This window comes from Ranitomeya variabilis, chromosome 3 (assembly GCF_051348905.1).
Source record: "Ranitomeya variabilis isolate aRanVar5 chromosome 3, aRanVar5.hap1, whole genome shotgun sequence".
NCBI classification, from domain to species: domain Eukaryota; kingdom Metazoa; phylum Chordata; class Amphibia; order Anura; family Dendrobatidae; genus Ranitomeya; species Ranitomeya variabilis.
The window spans coordinates 415,527,223-415,543,302 of record NC_135234.1 but is presented as its reverse complement, the minus strand read 5'-3'; the positions used below and the strand labels follow the sequence as shown (position 1 = coordinate 415,543,302).

The following is a 16,080-nucleotide window of genomic DNA, read 5'->3' as shown; positions in this document are numbered from 1 at the left end:
AGTTCAGGTGGTAGAAACATGGACACAACAGGAAACCTGGATATTGTTGCCGACCAATTATTTAATCTGGAAGAGGACTGGCAAATTCTGGCGAGATCCAGGCCTTGTTCATTTTCAGAAAAGTAAGCCGGTCAACTTTATCGGAGGATAGTCGCATGTGACGGTCTGTTAGTATACCACCTGCGGCACTAAAGACGCGTTCCGATAATACACTAGCAGCAGGGCAAGCCAGCACCTCCAATGCATACTGGCTAAGCTCTGGCCATGTATCCAGCTTAGACACCCAAAAGTTGAAGGGGGAAGAGCCGTCTGGGAGTACACTGAGAGGGCAAGACATGTAGTCTGTCACCATCTAACGGAAACGTTGCCTCCTGCTGACTGGAGCCGTCTGTGATGGTGTTGACATTTGTGGCGGGGACACAAAACTTTGCCACATTTGGGCCATACTGGTCTTGCCTTGTGCTGAGGCGCTACTTCTGCTCCCTCTTTGTGCAGAGCTTCCTCCACTGCCTCGACACACTGAGCTGCTTTGTAAAGCACTAGCAGCTCTGCTCTCGGGTGGAATGGAGAACATGATGGAATGCACCAGTGCATCTTGGTACTCCCGCATTTTACACTCCCGATTCAATGGTGTTATGAGGCTTTGTAAGTTGTCCCGGTAGCAAGTATCTAGGAGGGTGGACACCCAATAACCAGCCATGTTGAGAATGTGGGCGATGCGTCGTGTTGTGAACTCCGTTTTCGGGCTCCCTCTTGTGGTCACAGATGGTATTGTGTGACTGGTTTTTTGGCTCCCCCTGGTGGTTTGGTTTATTATCCTGCGGGTCTGGCTGGATCAGCTGCCTCGTTATTCACCAGGGAGGCTCCTATTTAGCTCTGCTTCACTTCCACTTGTTGCCGGCTGTCAATGTATTCAGTGCTATTCTGATTACTCCTGATTATCTCGTTTTCTGCCTCTTCAGGATAAGCTAAGTTCTGTTTGAATATTTTTTGCTCATCTGCCTGCAATATGATTTCTGTGTATGATGAGTCTAGTTCAGCTTGCTAATATGTGATTGTGCTGGTAAGCTCTGGGGTACGGAGTTGCTTCCCCCGCACCGTTAGTTGGTGCGGGGGCTCGAGCAATCTCTGCGTGGATATTTTGAATAGGATTTTTTTAATTGACCGCACAGTTCCCTTCCTATTTTCTGCTATCTAGTATTAGCAGGCCTCATTTGCTAAATCTGATTTAATCTCTGCGTTTGTGCTTTCCCCTTAACTCACCGTTAATATTTGTGGGGGGCTATTCTATATCTTTGGGGTCATTCCACTGAGGCAAGAGAGGACTTTCTTTCCCTCCAGGAATAGTCAGTTTCTCAGGCCGTGATGAGACGTCTAGGATTTTTAGGTAACGTTCCACGGCTGCCTATAGTTGTTTGCGGATAGGATGAGGTTGCGGTCAATCTAGTTACCACTTCCCCAGAGCTAGTAGTCTGTTCAGTTACTTAGCTAGTCCGACCTGCGATCCTTGCCACTAGGATCATAACAGCGTCGGTCGTTTCTCAGGCACTGCAGCATGAAATCAACCATGTGCTGCAGACTGCCAACTGGCCAAGAAATGCTGTCCCCTGCTTGAGGCGTGATCTCTGCCTGCTCTGCATCACCCCACCCTCGCTCTACATACTGACTACAAGAGCATTGTGTACCTCCCTCCTCTGGACAGATGTCTTCCTCCTCCATTGACTCCTCCTCATCCTCCTCACAAAGTATCCCCTGCCTAGGCCTTTGTGAGGAACCACGTTGCGCAGACTGTCCAGAAGCAGATGGCATTTGTGACTCCTCATTCTCAACCTCTTCCAAAACCTCCTCCCTTTGTGCTTTCAGTGTTTTTTCAAACAGGCAGATAAGGGGGATAGTCATGCTGACTAGTGCATCATCTGCACTCACCATCCACGTGGAATCATCGAAGGCACGCAAAACGTGGCAGATGTCCTTCATAGAGGCCCACTCAGTGGTGGTGAAGTGTGAACGGCGCGCAATGTGACTTGTTTGCGCCTGATGCAGCTGGTACTCCATTACTGCTGCCTGCTGCTCACACAACCTCTCCAACATATGTAACGTTGAATTCCACCTGGTGGGTAGGTCACACATGATGCGATATTCCGGAAGGCGGAATCGGCGCTGCAGAGCTGCAATGCGTGATCTTGCCATGCTGGAACGCCACAAGTGAGCGCACTCTATGCGGACTTTGTGCAGCAGTGCATCAAGATCCGGATAGTCCCTCAAAAAACTCTGCACGACCAAGTTGAGCATATGTGCCAGACATGGGATGTGAGTGAGGTTGCCTAGGCCCAGAGCGGCCACCAGATTTTGGCCATTGTCACACACTACCAAGCCTGGCTGGAGATTCGCTGGTACAAACCACACGTCGCTCTCCTGCTTGATGGCATTCCAGAGCTCCTGCGCTGTGTGGCTTCGATTCCCCAAAGAAATGAATTTCAAAATGGTCTGTTCATGTTTGGCCATGGCTGTGCTCGTATCGGTCGTAACAGGTAAGGGTTCATGGGTCCATGTGGAGGTAGACCGTCACGGCTCCTGCAGCGCTGATTCAGAGGAACTGGAGTATGAGGAGGAGTCAATGTGTACAGACTGGATTCCTGCAATCCTTGGAGTTGGCAGAACACGTACAGCGCCACTCTCAAGATCAGTACCCGGCTCCACAACATTTAATCAATGGGCAGTGAGGGAAAGGTATCGTCCCTGTCCACGCTTACTGGTCCACGCATCGGTGGTCAGGTGGACCTTGCTACTGACGGCGTTTAGTAGCGCATGTTTAATTTTTCCCTCCACATGCTTTTGCAGGGCAGGGATGGCTTGCCTGCTGAAATAAAAGAAGCTGGGCACGTTGTATTGTGGGACTGCCAATGCCATGAAGTTACGGAAGGTGTCAGTCTCCACCAGCCTGAATGAGAGCATTTCAAGGGACAGTAGTTTTGCAATGCCAACATTCAGAGCCTGTGCTCAGGGGTGGTTTGCCGAGTACGGGCGCCTTTTCTCCCATAACTGTGCTACCGATGGCTGTAGACTGAGGTGAGGAAGCTGAACCAGCTGTGTGTGAGCTGGAGGAAGAGGCTACAACATGAGCTGAAGAGGTGGTAGGTGGCGCTGTAGGTTGCGCCAGGTCTTCAGTGTGTCTTTGTAACTCCACCACATGCTTGGTCCACATATTTGTGGTACTGAGGTTGCTGACACTTTTCCCTCTTTTCACTTTCTGATTACACAGCTTGCATTTGACAAAGCAAATGTCATCTGCAACTGTGTCAAAAAAGGACCAGGCACTGCAAGTCTTGGGAGCGCCCGTTTTGGGTTTTGGAAGATACATGCTCCTAATGGGTGCCGAAGTAGAGGCTACAGGCAACCAAGTCTGCCTCCTCCCTCTCCCTCCTTTTTTGGCCGTTCGGGGAATCTCTTCCTCAGAGCTGCTCCCACCACCTTCCTGTACCTCACGCCATGATGGGTCAAGGACCTCATCATCTACACTACCCTCTTCCAACAACTGATTCTCCTGGGTAGTCTCGACAGCACAGTATGCACCAGAAAGTGGCACCTGAGTCTCATAATCAGATGCGTACTGAGGTGTGCTGACCGTAGGCACTGGCCCACCCGCCTACAGATTCAGAGAGACAAAGCTGTTGCACATCACTGCATACTACCTCTTCTTCAGATTCTAGAATGCTGCTTGGCTGGCCCCCTCTTTCCAAGCCAAGAGATTCAGAAAACAGAAGTAGAGATGGCTCCTGTCAAGGGCTCTCTGACTGCCTGGGCAATTTGGCAGGTGGTGAAGAGACAGATGGGTGCTCTTCAGTGCTCAGGACATGAGAGGATGTGGAACTAATTGAAGTCGATGCAATAGCTGTCATCTATCCGACAACGGCTTCAATTTGGTCCTCCCGCAGCAGTGGGCTACGGCGAGCTCCTACAAAGCTGTGCATAAAGGACTGTTCCCTGGTAAAACTGGGGGATGCTGAGTCACTGGTTTCTGCAACAGGCACAGAATCCCCACGTCCTCTGTTGTGAATTCCGTTCTGAAGCTCCCTCCTGTGGTTGCTAATGGTATTTTTGTGAGTTCTGCCCTTGGGCTCCCTCTGGTGGTTTCGAGTGGAACTGCTGCTCCTTTAGGTAGCTGTGGCAGCTGCCTTCACTAATCGCCTGGGTTTGTTATTTAAACCTGCTCTGGGCTTTAGTTCATTGTTGTGAATTCCGTTCTCGGGCTCCCTCCTGTGGTCGTGAATGGTACTTTGGTGAGTTCTGTCCTTGGACACCCTCTGGTGGCTTTAAGTGGAACTGCTGATCTTTGAGGTTGGCTTTCTCAGCTGCCTTCGTTTATTGCTGCTGCTGGCTTCCCTATTTAACTCTGCCCAGGTCGTTAATTCATGCCAGCTGTCAATGTCTCAGTACTGGTTCAGATCTCTCTTGGATTTCTCAGATGACCTGTCTACTCCAGCAGAAGCTAAGTCCTTGCTAGTCATTTGCTGTTCATCGATTTTTGAATATATTTTTCAGTACATGCTGTTTCCAGTCCAGCTTGCTATTATGATATTTCCTTGCTAGCTGGAAGCTCTGGGGGTGCAGAGCTGCACCTCCACACCGTGAGTCGGTGTGGAGTTCTTTTTGCACACTCTGCGTGGTTTTTGTAGTTTTTAATACTGACCGCATAGTTCCCTTTCCTATCCTCTGTCTTTCTAGAGAAGATTCGGCCTCCTTTGCTAAAATCTGTTTCATTCCTGTGTTTGTCACTTCCCTCTTATCTCACAGTTAATATTTGTGGGGGGCTACCTTTACTCTGGGAAATTTCTCTGAGGCAAGGTAGGCTACTGTTTCTATCTTTAGGGGTAGTTAGCTCTTAGGCTGTGAAGAGGCGTCTAGGGAGAGTTAGGTACGCTCCATGGCTATTTCTAGTGTGTGTGATAGGACTAGGGATTGCGGTCAGTAGAGTTACCACATCCTCAGAGCTTGTCCCAGGTTTTCTGTTTTAACCATCAGGTCACTTCGGGTGCTCCTAACCACCAGGTCATAACAGTTCATGCCAGCTATCAATGTTCTTGGTTGGATTTGGTTCTCTCCTTGGATTTCTCATATGGCCTGTCCTTGTCAGCAAAAGATAAGTTTTTGCTAGTTTTTGTTTGTCCATTTTCCTGGACTCTATTGCTCTGCAAATATGTCTCTTTTTGTCCAGCTTGTCACTATGTCATATTCAGGCTAGCTGGAAGCTCTGGGAAGCAGATTTGCCCCTCCACACCGTGAGTCGGTGTGGAGTTCATTTTTGTAAACTCTGCGTGGATTTTGTAGTTTTTAATACTGACCGCACAGTATCCTTTTCTCTCTGTCTATCAAGTTTAGTATTGGCCTCCTTTGCTGAAATCTGATTTCATTTCTGTGTACGTCATTTCCCTCTTCACTCACAGTCAATATTTGTGGGGGGCTGTCTTTCCTTTTGGGGTTTTCTCTGAGGCAAGATAGCTTTCTATTTCCTTCTTTAGGGGTAGTTAGTTCTTAGGCTGTGAAGAGGTGTCTAGGGAGAGTCAGGAACATCCCACGGCTATTACTAGTGTTGTTGTTAGGATTAGGGACTGCGGTCAGTAGAGATACCACCTTCTCAGAGCTCGTCCCATGTTGCGTTTTAGCCACCAGGTCATATCAGTGTGGCCTATTAACCACCAGGTCATAATAGTACAGCTGGCCCACAATGTGTTAAATGCATCTCAAAAGAGGGAAAAGAAAGTTCTGAGTCATTTTTTTTTTCCTTTGTAGCTTGTTTTGTCTTTTTTTTCCCCCTTAATCTCTGGGTGGTTCAGGATTTTGGTGCTGATATGGAGGTTCAGGGTCTGTCCTTGCACGTGGATCAACTCGCTGCAAGGGTACAGAGTATCCAAGATTATGTTGTCCAGACTCCATTATTAGAGCCTAGAATTCCTAATTCTGATTTATTTTCTGGGGATAGATCTAGATTTTTGAACTTTAAAAATAATTGCAGATTGTTTTTTGCTCTGAGACCCCGTTCCTCTGGTGACCCCACTTAGCAGGTGAAGATTGTTATTTCTTTGCTGCGTGGTGACCCGCAGGACTGGGCATTCTCCCTTGAGCCAGGAAATCCTGCATTGCTCAATATTGACGCATTTTTTCAAGCGCTCGGATTGCTGTATGACGAGCCTAATTCTGTGGATCAGGCAGAAAAAACTTTGCTGGCTCTGTGTCAGGGTCAGGAAGCAGCAGAAGTATACTGCCAGAAATTTAGAAAGTGGTCTGTGCTCACAAAATGGAATGAGTATGCCCTGGCAGCGATTTTCAGAAAGGGTCTTTCTGAAGCCCTTAAAGATGTTATGGTGGGGTTTCCTATGTCTGCTGGTCTGAATGAGTCAATGTCTTTGGCCATTCAGATTGATCGGTGCTTGCGCGAGCGCAAGGTGGTGCACCATATGGCAGTGTCCTCTGAGCAGAGTCCTGAGCCTATGCAATGTGATAGGATTTTGACTAGAGCAGAAAGGCAGAAATTCAGACGTCAGAATGGCCTGTGTTTTTACTGTGGTGATTCTGCTCATGCTATTTCTGATTGCCCTAAGCGTACTAAGAGGGTCCCTAGGTCTGTTACCATTAGTACTGTACAGCCTAAATTTCTCTTGTCTGTTACCCTGATTTGCTCATTGTCGTCCTTTTCTGTTATGGCATTTGTGGATTCTGGCGCTGCCCTGAACTTAATGGACTTAGAATTTGCCAAGCGCTGTGGTTTTTCCTTGGAGCCTTTGCAGAGCCCTATTCCCTTAAGGGGGATTGACGCTACGCCATTGGCCAAGAATAAACCTCAGTACTGGACACAGTTAACCATGTACATGGCTCCAGCACATCAGGAAAATATTCGCTTTTTGGTGTTGCATAATTTGCATGATGTTGTTGTGCTGGGTTTTCCATGGTTACAGGTACATAATCCAGTGCTGGATTGGAGATCTATGTCTGTAACTGGTTGGGGTTGTCAGGGGATACATAGTGATATTCCTTTGATGTCCATTTCCTCGTCCCCTTCTTCTGAAGTTCCTGAGTTTTTGTTGGATTTCCAGGATATATTTGATGAGCCTAAGTCCAGTTCCCTGCCTCCTCATAGGGACTGCGATTGTACCATTAATTTGATTCCTGGCTGTAAGTTCCCTAAGGGCCGACTTTTCAATTTGTCTGTGCCAGAGCATGCCGCTATGCGGAGTTATGTAAAGGAGTCCTTGGAGAAGGGACATATTCGCCCGTCTTCGTCACCGTTGGGAGCGGGATTTTTTGTTGTTGCCAAGAAGGATGGCTCCTTGAGACCCTGTATAGATTATCGCCTTCTCAATAAGATCACTGTCAAATTCCAGTACCCTTTACCTTTACTTTCTGATTTGTTTGCTCGGATTAGGGGTGCCAGTTGGTTTACTAAAATCGACCTTCGAGGGGCGTATAATCTCGTGCGTATTAAACAAGGTGATGAATGGAAAACAGCATTTAATACGCCCGAAGGCCATTTTGAATATCTTGTGATGCCATTCGGGCTCTCTAATGCTCCATCGGTATTTCAGTCCTTTATGCATGATATCTTCCGGAATTATCTGGATAAATTCATGATTGTGTATTTGGATGATATTGTGGTTTTCTCTGATGATTGGGAGTCTCATGTGAAGCAGGTTAGGATGGTATTTCAGGTCCTTCGTGGTAATGCGTTGTTTGTGAAGGGGTCTAAGTGCCTCTTTGGAGTTCAGAAGGTTTCTTTTTTGGGTTTCATTTTTTCTCCCTCGGCTATTGAAATGGACCCTGTTAAAGTCCAGGCCATTCATGATTGGACTCAACCTACATCTGTAAAGAGCCTTCAGAAATTTTTGGGCTTTGCCAATTTTTATCGCCGCTTTATTGCTAATTTTTCTAGTGTGGTGAAGCCTCTGACTGATTTGACGAGGAAGGGTGCTGATGTGATGAATTGGTCCTCTGCGGCTGTTGATGCCTTTCAGGAGCTTAAACATCGTTTTACTTCTGCCCCTGTGTTGCGTCAGCCAGATGTTTCTCTCCCTTTTCAGGTTGAGGTTGATGCTTCTGAGATTGGGGCAGGGGCCGTTTTGTCTCAGAGAAATTCTGATGGCTCTTTGATGAAACCATGTGCTTTCTTCTCTAGAAAGTTTTCGCCTGCTGAGCGTAATTATGATGTCGGCAATCGGGAGTTGTTGGCTATGAAGTGGGCATTTGAGGAGTGGCGACATTGGCTTGAGGGAGCCAAGCATCGCGTGGTGGTCTTGACTGATCATAAGAATCTGATTTACCTCGAGTCTGCTAAGCGGTTGAATCCTAGACAAGCTCGGTGGTCTCTGTTTTTCTCACGTTTTGATTTTGTGGTCTCGTATATTCCGGGATCTAAGAATGTGAAGGCTGATGCCCTTTCTAGGAGTTTGTTGCCTGATTCTCCGGGAGTTCTTGAGCCGGCTGGGATACTCAAGGAGGGGGTGATTCTTTCTGCCATCTCCCCTGATTTGCGGCGGGTACTTCAGGAGTTTCAGGCTGATAAACCTGACCGCTGTCCTGTGGGGAAACTGTTTGTTCCTGATAGATGGACTAGCAGGGTAATTTCTGAGGTTCATTGTTCGGTGTTGGCTGGTCACCCTGGGATTTTCGGTACCAGAGATTTGGTGGCTAGGTCATTTTGACGGCCTTCCTTGTCGCGGGATGTGCGTTCGTTTGTGCAGTCCTGTGGGACCTGTGCTCGGGCTAAGCCTTGCTGTTCCCGTGCCAGTGGGTTGCTTTTGCCTTTGCCTATTCCTGAGAGGCCCTGGACGCATATTTCCATGGATTTTATTTCTGATCTTCCTGTTTCTCAGAAGATGTCTGTCATCTGGGTGGTTTGTGACCGGTTTTCTAAGATGGTCCATTTGGTACCGTTGCCTAAGTTGCCTTCCTCCTCTGATTTGGTTCCATTATTTTTTCAGCATGTGGTTCGTTTGCATGGTATTCCGGAGAATATTGTGTCTGACAGAGGTTCCCAGTTCGTTTCTAGGTTTTGGCGGTCCTTTTGTGCTAGAATGGGCATTGATTTGTCTTTTTCTTCAGCATTCCATCCTCAGACAAATGGCTAAACGGAGCGAACCAATCAGACCTTGGAAACCTATTTGAGATGCTTTGTGTCTGCTGATCAGGATGATTGGGTGACCTTTTTGCCGTTGGCCGAGTTTGCCCTTAATAATCAGGCTAGTTCGGCTACCTTGGTTTCACCTTTCTTTTGTAATTTTGGTTTTCATCCTCGTTTTTCTTCGGGGCAGCTTCAGCCTTCTGACTGTCCTGGTGTGTATTCTGTGGTGGACAGGTTGCAGCAAATTTGGACTCATGTGGTGGACAATTTGACGTTGTCTCAGGAAAAGGCTCAACGTTTTGCTAACCGTCGTCGGTGTGTTGGTCCCCGGCTTCGTGTTGGGGATTTGGTTTGGTTGTCTTCACGTCATGTTCCTATGAAGGTTTCTTCCCCTAAGTTCAAGCCTCGCTTTATTGGGCCTTATAAGATTTCTGAAATTATCAATCCGGTGTCTTTTCGTTTGGCCCTTCCAGCTTCCTTTTCCATTCATAATGTGTTCCATAGATCCTTGTTGCGGAGATATGTGGTACCTATGGTTCCCTCCGTTGATCCTCCTGCTCTGGTGTTGGTTGAGGGGGAATTGGAATATGTGGTGGAGAAGATTTTGGATTCTCGTTTTTCGAGGCGGAAGCTTCAGTATCTGGTCAAGAGAAAGGGTTATGGCCAGGAGGATAATTCTTGGGTTGTTGCCTCCAATGTTCATGCTGCCGATTTGGTTCGTGCTTTCCATTTGGCTCGTCCTGATCGGCCTGGGAGCTCTGGTGAGGGTTCGGTGACCCCTCCTCAAGGGGGGGGGGGGTACTGTTGTGAATTCCGTTCTGAAGCTCCCTCCTGTGGTTGTTAATGGTATTTTTGTGAGTTCTGCCCTTGGGCTCCCTCTGGTGGTTTTGAGTGGAACTGCTGCTCCTTTAGGTAGCTGTGGCAGCTGCCTTCACTAATCGCCTTGCCTGGGTTTGTTATTTAATCCTGCTCTGGGCTTTAGTTCATGCCAGCTGTCAATGTTCTTGGTTGGATTTGGTTCTCTCCTTGGATTTCTCATATGGCCTGTCCTTGTCAGCAAAAGATAAGTTTTTGCTAGTTTTTGTTTGTCCATTTTCCTGGACTCTATTGCTCTGCAAATATGTCTCTTTTTGTCCAGCTTGTCACTATGTCATATTCAGGCTAGCTGGAAGCTCTGGGAAGCAGATTTGCCCCTCCACACCGTGAGTCGGTGTGGAGTTCATTTTTGTAAACTCTGCGTGGATTTTGTAGTTTTTAATACTGACCGCACAGTATCCTTTTCTCTCTGTCTATCAAGTTTAGTATTGGCCTCCTTTGCTGAAATCTGATTTCATTTCTGTGTACGTCATTTCCCTCTTCACTCACAGTCAATATTTGTGGGGGGCTGTCTTTCCTTTTGGGGTTTTCTCTGAGGCAAGATAGCTTTCTATTTCCTTCTTTAGGGGTAGTTAGTTCTTAGGCTGTGAAGAGGTGTCTAGGGAGAGTCAGGAACATCCCACGGCTATTACTAGTGTTGTTGTTAGGATTAGGGACTGCGGTCAGTAGAGATACCACCTTCTCAGAGCTCGTCCCATGTTGCGTTTTAGCCACCAGGTCATATCAGTGTGGCCGTTTTAGCCACCAGGTCATAACAGTCCTCTCCTTGCAGAAACTCCACGCTCACGCCCATGTGCCTTACTCCCTGCCTTCTTCATCTTGGTAAACTGATAAAGATAGGCAGAAAAGTACTAAGGGCTTAGTGTGCTTATTCCTGAACAGCTGCTAACAGGTATAAGAAACACTAATTTTATAAAGTGTGGTCTAGACTTTAATACGAGCTAATGTGGCCTACAAAACTGTGTTTGGTGAACTTTATTTCCTTTTTTTGTTTTCACAAAAAGACACTGGATGTGCCCAAAGAAGTAAAACCGATAGTATCACAAACTTTTTGTAGCTATTACAATGCAGGAAAGTAACCTACAAGGTAATAGATGAGGCTCCAAAAAATAGGCTAATACTAATCTGGCTGGGGCTGTAGGGCGCAAGCCAGCAGAAAGGCTTCTCTATCTACTCCTATATAGTGTTTGCAAGCAATCTAGCTGTATACGGATGGAACAACACTAATAGGAGAAATCAGGAAAAATGAGCAGCACTAATGGAAAAAAAGACAATGTAGGAGGCAGTGACGCACGCTCAGCGGACTACAACCGGAGGTGGCTGCAGAACACACTACAGCATGAGGTGCACTCACACACACAGACCTCGCAGACAGCCGTGAGCAGTGCAGAGAACTGTGCACTAGCGCTGCAAGGCTGCAGAAAGGCTCCTCTATCTACTCCTATGTAGTGTTTGCAAGCAATCTAGCTGGATTTGGATGGAACAACACTAATAGGAGAAATCAGGAAAAATGAGCAGCACTAATGCAAAAAAGAACAATGTATGAGGCAGTGACGCACGCTGAGCGGACTACAACCGGAGGTGGCTGCAGAACACACTACAGCGTGAGCTGCACTCACACACGCAGACCTCACAGACAGCCGTGAACAGCGCTGCAAGGCAAAAGAAAGCTTCTCACACAGCGGTTGCTAAAGTAGTCTGGGTAAAGCACGATAAAGCAAATCGCTAGCTCAAACTGTCCCTCAGAGTCAGAACAGCAGGGTCTTGTACCTATGTAAATTCACAGCAGAGTGAACCCAAAATGGCGGCGGCGGCTTTTATAGTGCATCATGACATCATTTCAGCAGCCAATCACAGCCATGCCATTAGTCAACATGCCTAACATGCATAACAGGATGTGCCCACACTTCTTAGGATCCTCATTGGCTGAATAAAATCAAACTGGCTCATTGCATTATGGGAACTTCCAATTCCGGTATTCGATATTCTGAAAGTATCGGAAATCAGTATCGGAACTCCGATACCGCGAATATCGGTCGATACCCGATATTTCAGTATCGGAATGTTCAACACTAATTATAACCCTCCAAATTGAAATAAAAAATAATTCTATGGGATATTTCATTACCTAAGACACTGATAGAGTCAAAAGCTATTGCATTAGTTACCACACAAGTCGCATTGGTGGAATGCATTATTTTAATGGATGAATTATCTCAAAAACTAGAACCAATTCAGCAAAAGTAATGCTTGACTGTTTTTTTAATTCTGCACCCTCAAAATGCCCTAAATCCATTCAAAAAAAGCCTTGGCAGCTGAAAAAAAAATTGTTATTGTAGACCTGTGTAATTCATTACCCTATGTGGGAATTTTGATTATGTCTTGCGAAATACTGGTAGCTTTGGAGGAGTTAGTAAATGTATAAAAACATTGCTATTCTCATCTTCATGTTTGCTAATGATTTCTTTTGCATGAAATAAAATAACTAATATGCAATAACTAATATACCTTTCTGCAATTCAGGGTGAGATTTGTTCTGCTGGACAACATAGGAGTATATGACAAAACACAATGGTCAGATGAAATTAAGCTACTGAAAGGTACTACTAATCATAGTGTCTTAATGCTCCCACTCTTTGCCTTTTATATACTGGTTACTAATTGGATTGGATATTTTAAAACTCTCTGGTGTATTAATTTTGACTTTATACATATGATGGGGATAACTTACTGATCACTTGGGGGGCTGCAGCCGGATCCCAACAATGGGGCGTTGCTGAACTCTATCTGAATGGAGCAGAGGTCAATCAGAGGATAGCTCTCGGTTATACAGAGGGGATGAACTTAAATTGTGGAAAACCCGTTTAAAGGGTTGTCTCTAACAAACCATTTTGTAATATGCTTCATTAGAAGAAACCGAAAAATAGAGTGTCTATCTATTGGAACCGAACTTTATTAGGGTGAGACAGCTGCTACAAAAAGCAACTCTTAGAGCTCGTTCAGACAAGTGTTCTATGCGGACAAATGGTGTCCATGTAAAAAAATCAGACAGCACACTGAATAATGTAATTCAATAGGGCTGTTCAGATGAGTTCTTACACACGGACCGAGTGAGGAAAAAACAAATCACAGCACGCAATACTATCTTCCACATTTTGGATGAGATTCTCCTATTCAAGTCAACGGGTGCACAAAAATTCAAGTACCCCATCTGTACAGTATTCATTGTCATTATTAACATAGTAAACTGTAATTGGTCTCACAAATGTCATTAACTGCTGATGTAGAAACACAGATGCCATATACATGTAAAATACGGACACATGGATGTCATATAGGTAATAATACAGATGAAAATTGGCAGAATTAGGTCAAACATTTAAATCCACCCTCCTACCTGCTTGGTTTCCCTCAATCTCAACCCTCCTTGTTCAATTGAACGCTCTGGATTCATAGAGCCAATGAAGGGCGGCGTTCACTGTGAAGTGGCTGCTGCCAGGTTCTGCATTACATCTAGTAGCCTGCTAGCATTCTTGTAAGGACGGAGTAAGAAGGCCATATTGGAAATCGGCCCAGTTGAGACCACAAATTTCTAACGTGATTGGCTCCATGTGCTCATCTGCATTGCATGGGTGCCGGAGCGCCTTTAAATCACATGCATTATTGAGATTCATAAAAAGACCAAAGTATTGCATAATGCTTTTTTTTCACTCAGACCGTATAGAAAATCGTCCATGTGCACTGGGTCTGTGTGCAGTTCATGGTGTAGGCTTATTTGAACAAGCCTATATTCTAACACCAATTGATTGAAAGGGAACCTGTTGCTAAGTAAAGTGCACATAGAGCCATATTGGCACTGCGATACTTATTAAAACGATATCTGTGGTGAAGAAATCTGTTTTGTGGCTTTTGTGTAATCAGGGTTTGAAGTTTTCTTATAATCATAACTTTGTCCATTGGGACAGGGGGCCTGTCGAGCAAGGGGGACTGTGAGACAGGGGGTCTGTGGGGCAGGGGGTCTGTGGGGCAGGGGGGCTGTGGGGCAGGGGGACTGTGGGGCAGGGGGACTGTGAGGCAGGGGACTGTGGGGCAAGGGGTCTGTGGGGCAGGGGGACTGAGGCATGGGACTGTGGGGCAGGGGGGCTGTGGGGCAGGGGGGACTGCGGGGCAGGGGGACTGTGAGGCATGAGACTGTGGGTCAGAGGGTCTGTGGGGCAGGGGGTCTGTGGGGCAGGGGGACAGTGGACTGTGGGGCAGGGGACTGTGGGGCAGGTGTCTATGGAGCAGGGGACTGTGGGGCAGGAGACTGGGGCAGGGGACTGTGTGGCAGGTGTCTGTGGAGCAGGGGGACTGTGGGGCAGGGGACTGTGGGGCAGGGGGACAATGGGGCAGGGAGACTATGGGGCAGGGGGACTGTGGGGCAGGAGACTGGGGCAGGGGACTGTGTGGCAGGTGTCTGTGGAGCAGGGGGACTGTGGGGCAGGGGACTGTGGGGCAGGGGGACTATGGGGCAGGGAGACTATGGGGCAGGGGGACTGTGGGGCAGGAGACTGGGGCAGGGGACTGTGGGGCAGGTGTCTGTGGAGCAGGGGACTGTAGGTAGGGTTTTTGGCACTGCCACCTGCAGCTCCTGTTGTCTTTATTGTCCTCCTGGTTTAAATTTCTCTTCGATGCCGTCCTTGCCGCGGGAGGTGCTTGCACACATTTATCTCCTGTAGCCTTCAGGAAAATGGCACCGGTGGCAGATATCATTTTGATCAGTATCTCATTGCCAATATGGCCGTGTGTGGTTTACTTTGCAAAATCCTACTGACATGTTCTCTTTAAGTGTGTTTTTTACACAGTCTAAGTGTCTGTGTTATAAAAATCGCAGCATAATCTAGTCTCTTCTATTTTTTGGATGACACTTGCCCAATCAAGTCTATGGGTGCGCAAAAAAAATGCACTGCTTACGGATCATCTGTATTGCAACCTTTTTTACTGATAAATTACCATTATTAGCATAGGAAATTGTATATGGTCTTATGCGTGTTTTTAACTGTTGCCATGCACATGTAAAACCCAAACAGATAGCACATGGACGAAATGCAGATGACATTATGGCTGAAAATGTCTGTTTTTATCTGGATGAAACAAGAGTTTTTCATCCGTTTGTATCCATATTTTTATCCATATTAACCATTTTATTGTTGGGAACATGCTCTGTTGAATGCACATCATGGCAACCGTTATTGTCATTTCTCACAAAAGTGAGTTAGCCTTCCCTGATAAACACATTAGTATGTGAAACTTACGATAAAACATGCTATTTCTAATATAATATATTTTTGCAACAGAAAAAACATTTCAAGAGGACACCTTTTGGTCTTCTGGTCGAAGTGGAGGAATGATTGTCCTAACTTCCATACTCTGTGTCTTGTTGGCTATTTTGCTGGTTGCCTTGATTGCTGCACTAGCTACTGGAAGGTAAGACTATGCTCGTGATACTATGTCTAGAGAAACGCATACAGAAATTACTTCTATGGGGTTAATCATAGACATGGCAGAAACTGAGTGCTACCTTTAAGCTATAGAAGGCATCATACTGTGAGAAGTCAATAGAGATGTTTGCACTCCTCTATATCGACACTCGATAGATTAGACAATACATTTATTTCAACTAAATCCAATTTCAGTGGGGCCGACAAACCCAACTGTCAAAGTGAAGAAGGATCAGGCATGTTGGATTTCAACACAGCTGATCTTTCTGTTCTTATGTCTTATGTATTTTTATACTTTTCTGCTTTCCCAGGCACTTAAGTTGTAGACATGTTTCATGTGTAAGGGCTTTCATGTCTATACATCCACCATTTTTATTTCTACCGAAATGTCCCAAAAATAAAAAATAGACATAGATTTGGCCCCTTGGAAATATTAGCTTGGGTAAAAAAAAGAATAAATGATACAGAGGTTGAGGATAGCCGAGGCACAAAAACAGCAAATTCTTGGTAAAAAACCTATTATTTATTCTATGTCAATTAAAAAATGAACAGGAAGACATAGCAGGCGACGTTTCGGCCATAATTGGCCTTTATCAAGCCCAGAAAAAAATC

The 16,080-nt window shown here is 46.1% G+C and overlaps 1 protein-coding gene across 1 annotated transcript in view; it reads left to right on the top strand.

Moving 5' to 3' along the window:
* LOC143816208 (uroplakin-3b-like) overlaps positions 1 to 16,080 on the top strand; it is a 64,235-nt gene that overhangs the window by 44,131 nt on the left and 4,024 nt on the right. The window contains exons 4-5 of the mRNA XM_077296314.1: positions 12,512 to 12,588; positions 15,325 to 15,454. Coding sequence (XP_077152429.1) covers positions 12,512 to 12,588; positions 15,325 to 15,454 — 207 coding nt within the window. The remainder of the gene's footprint in view (positions 1 to 12,511; positions 12,589 to 15,324; positions 15,455 to 16,080) is intronic.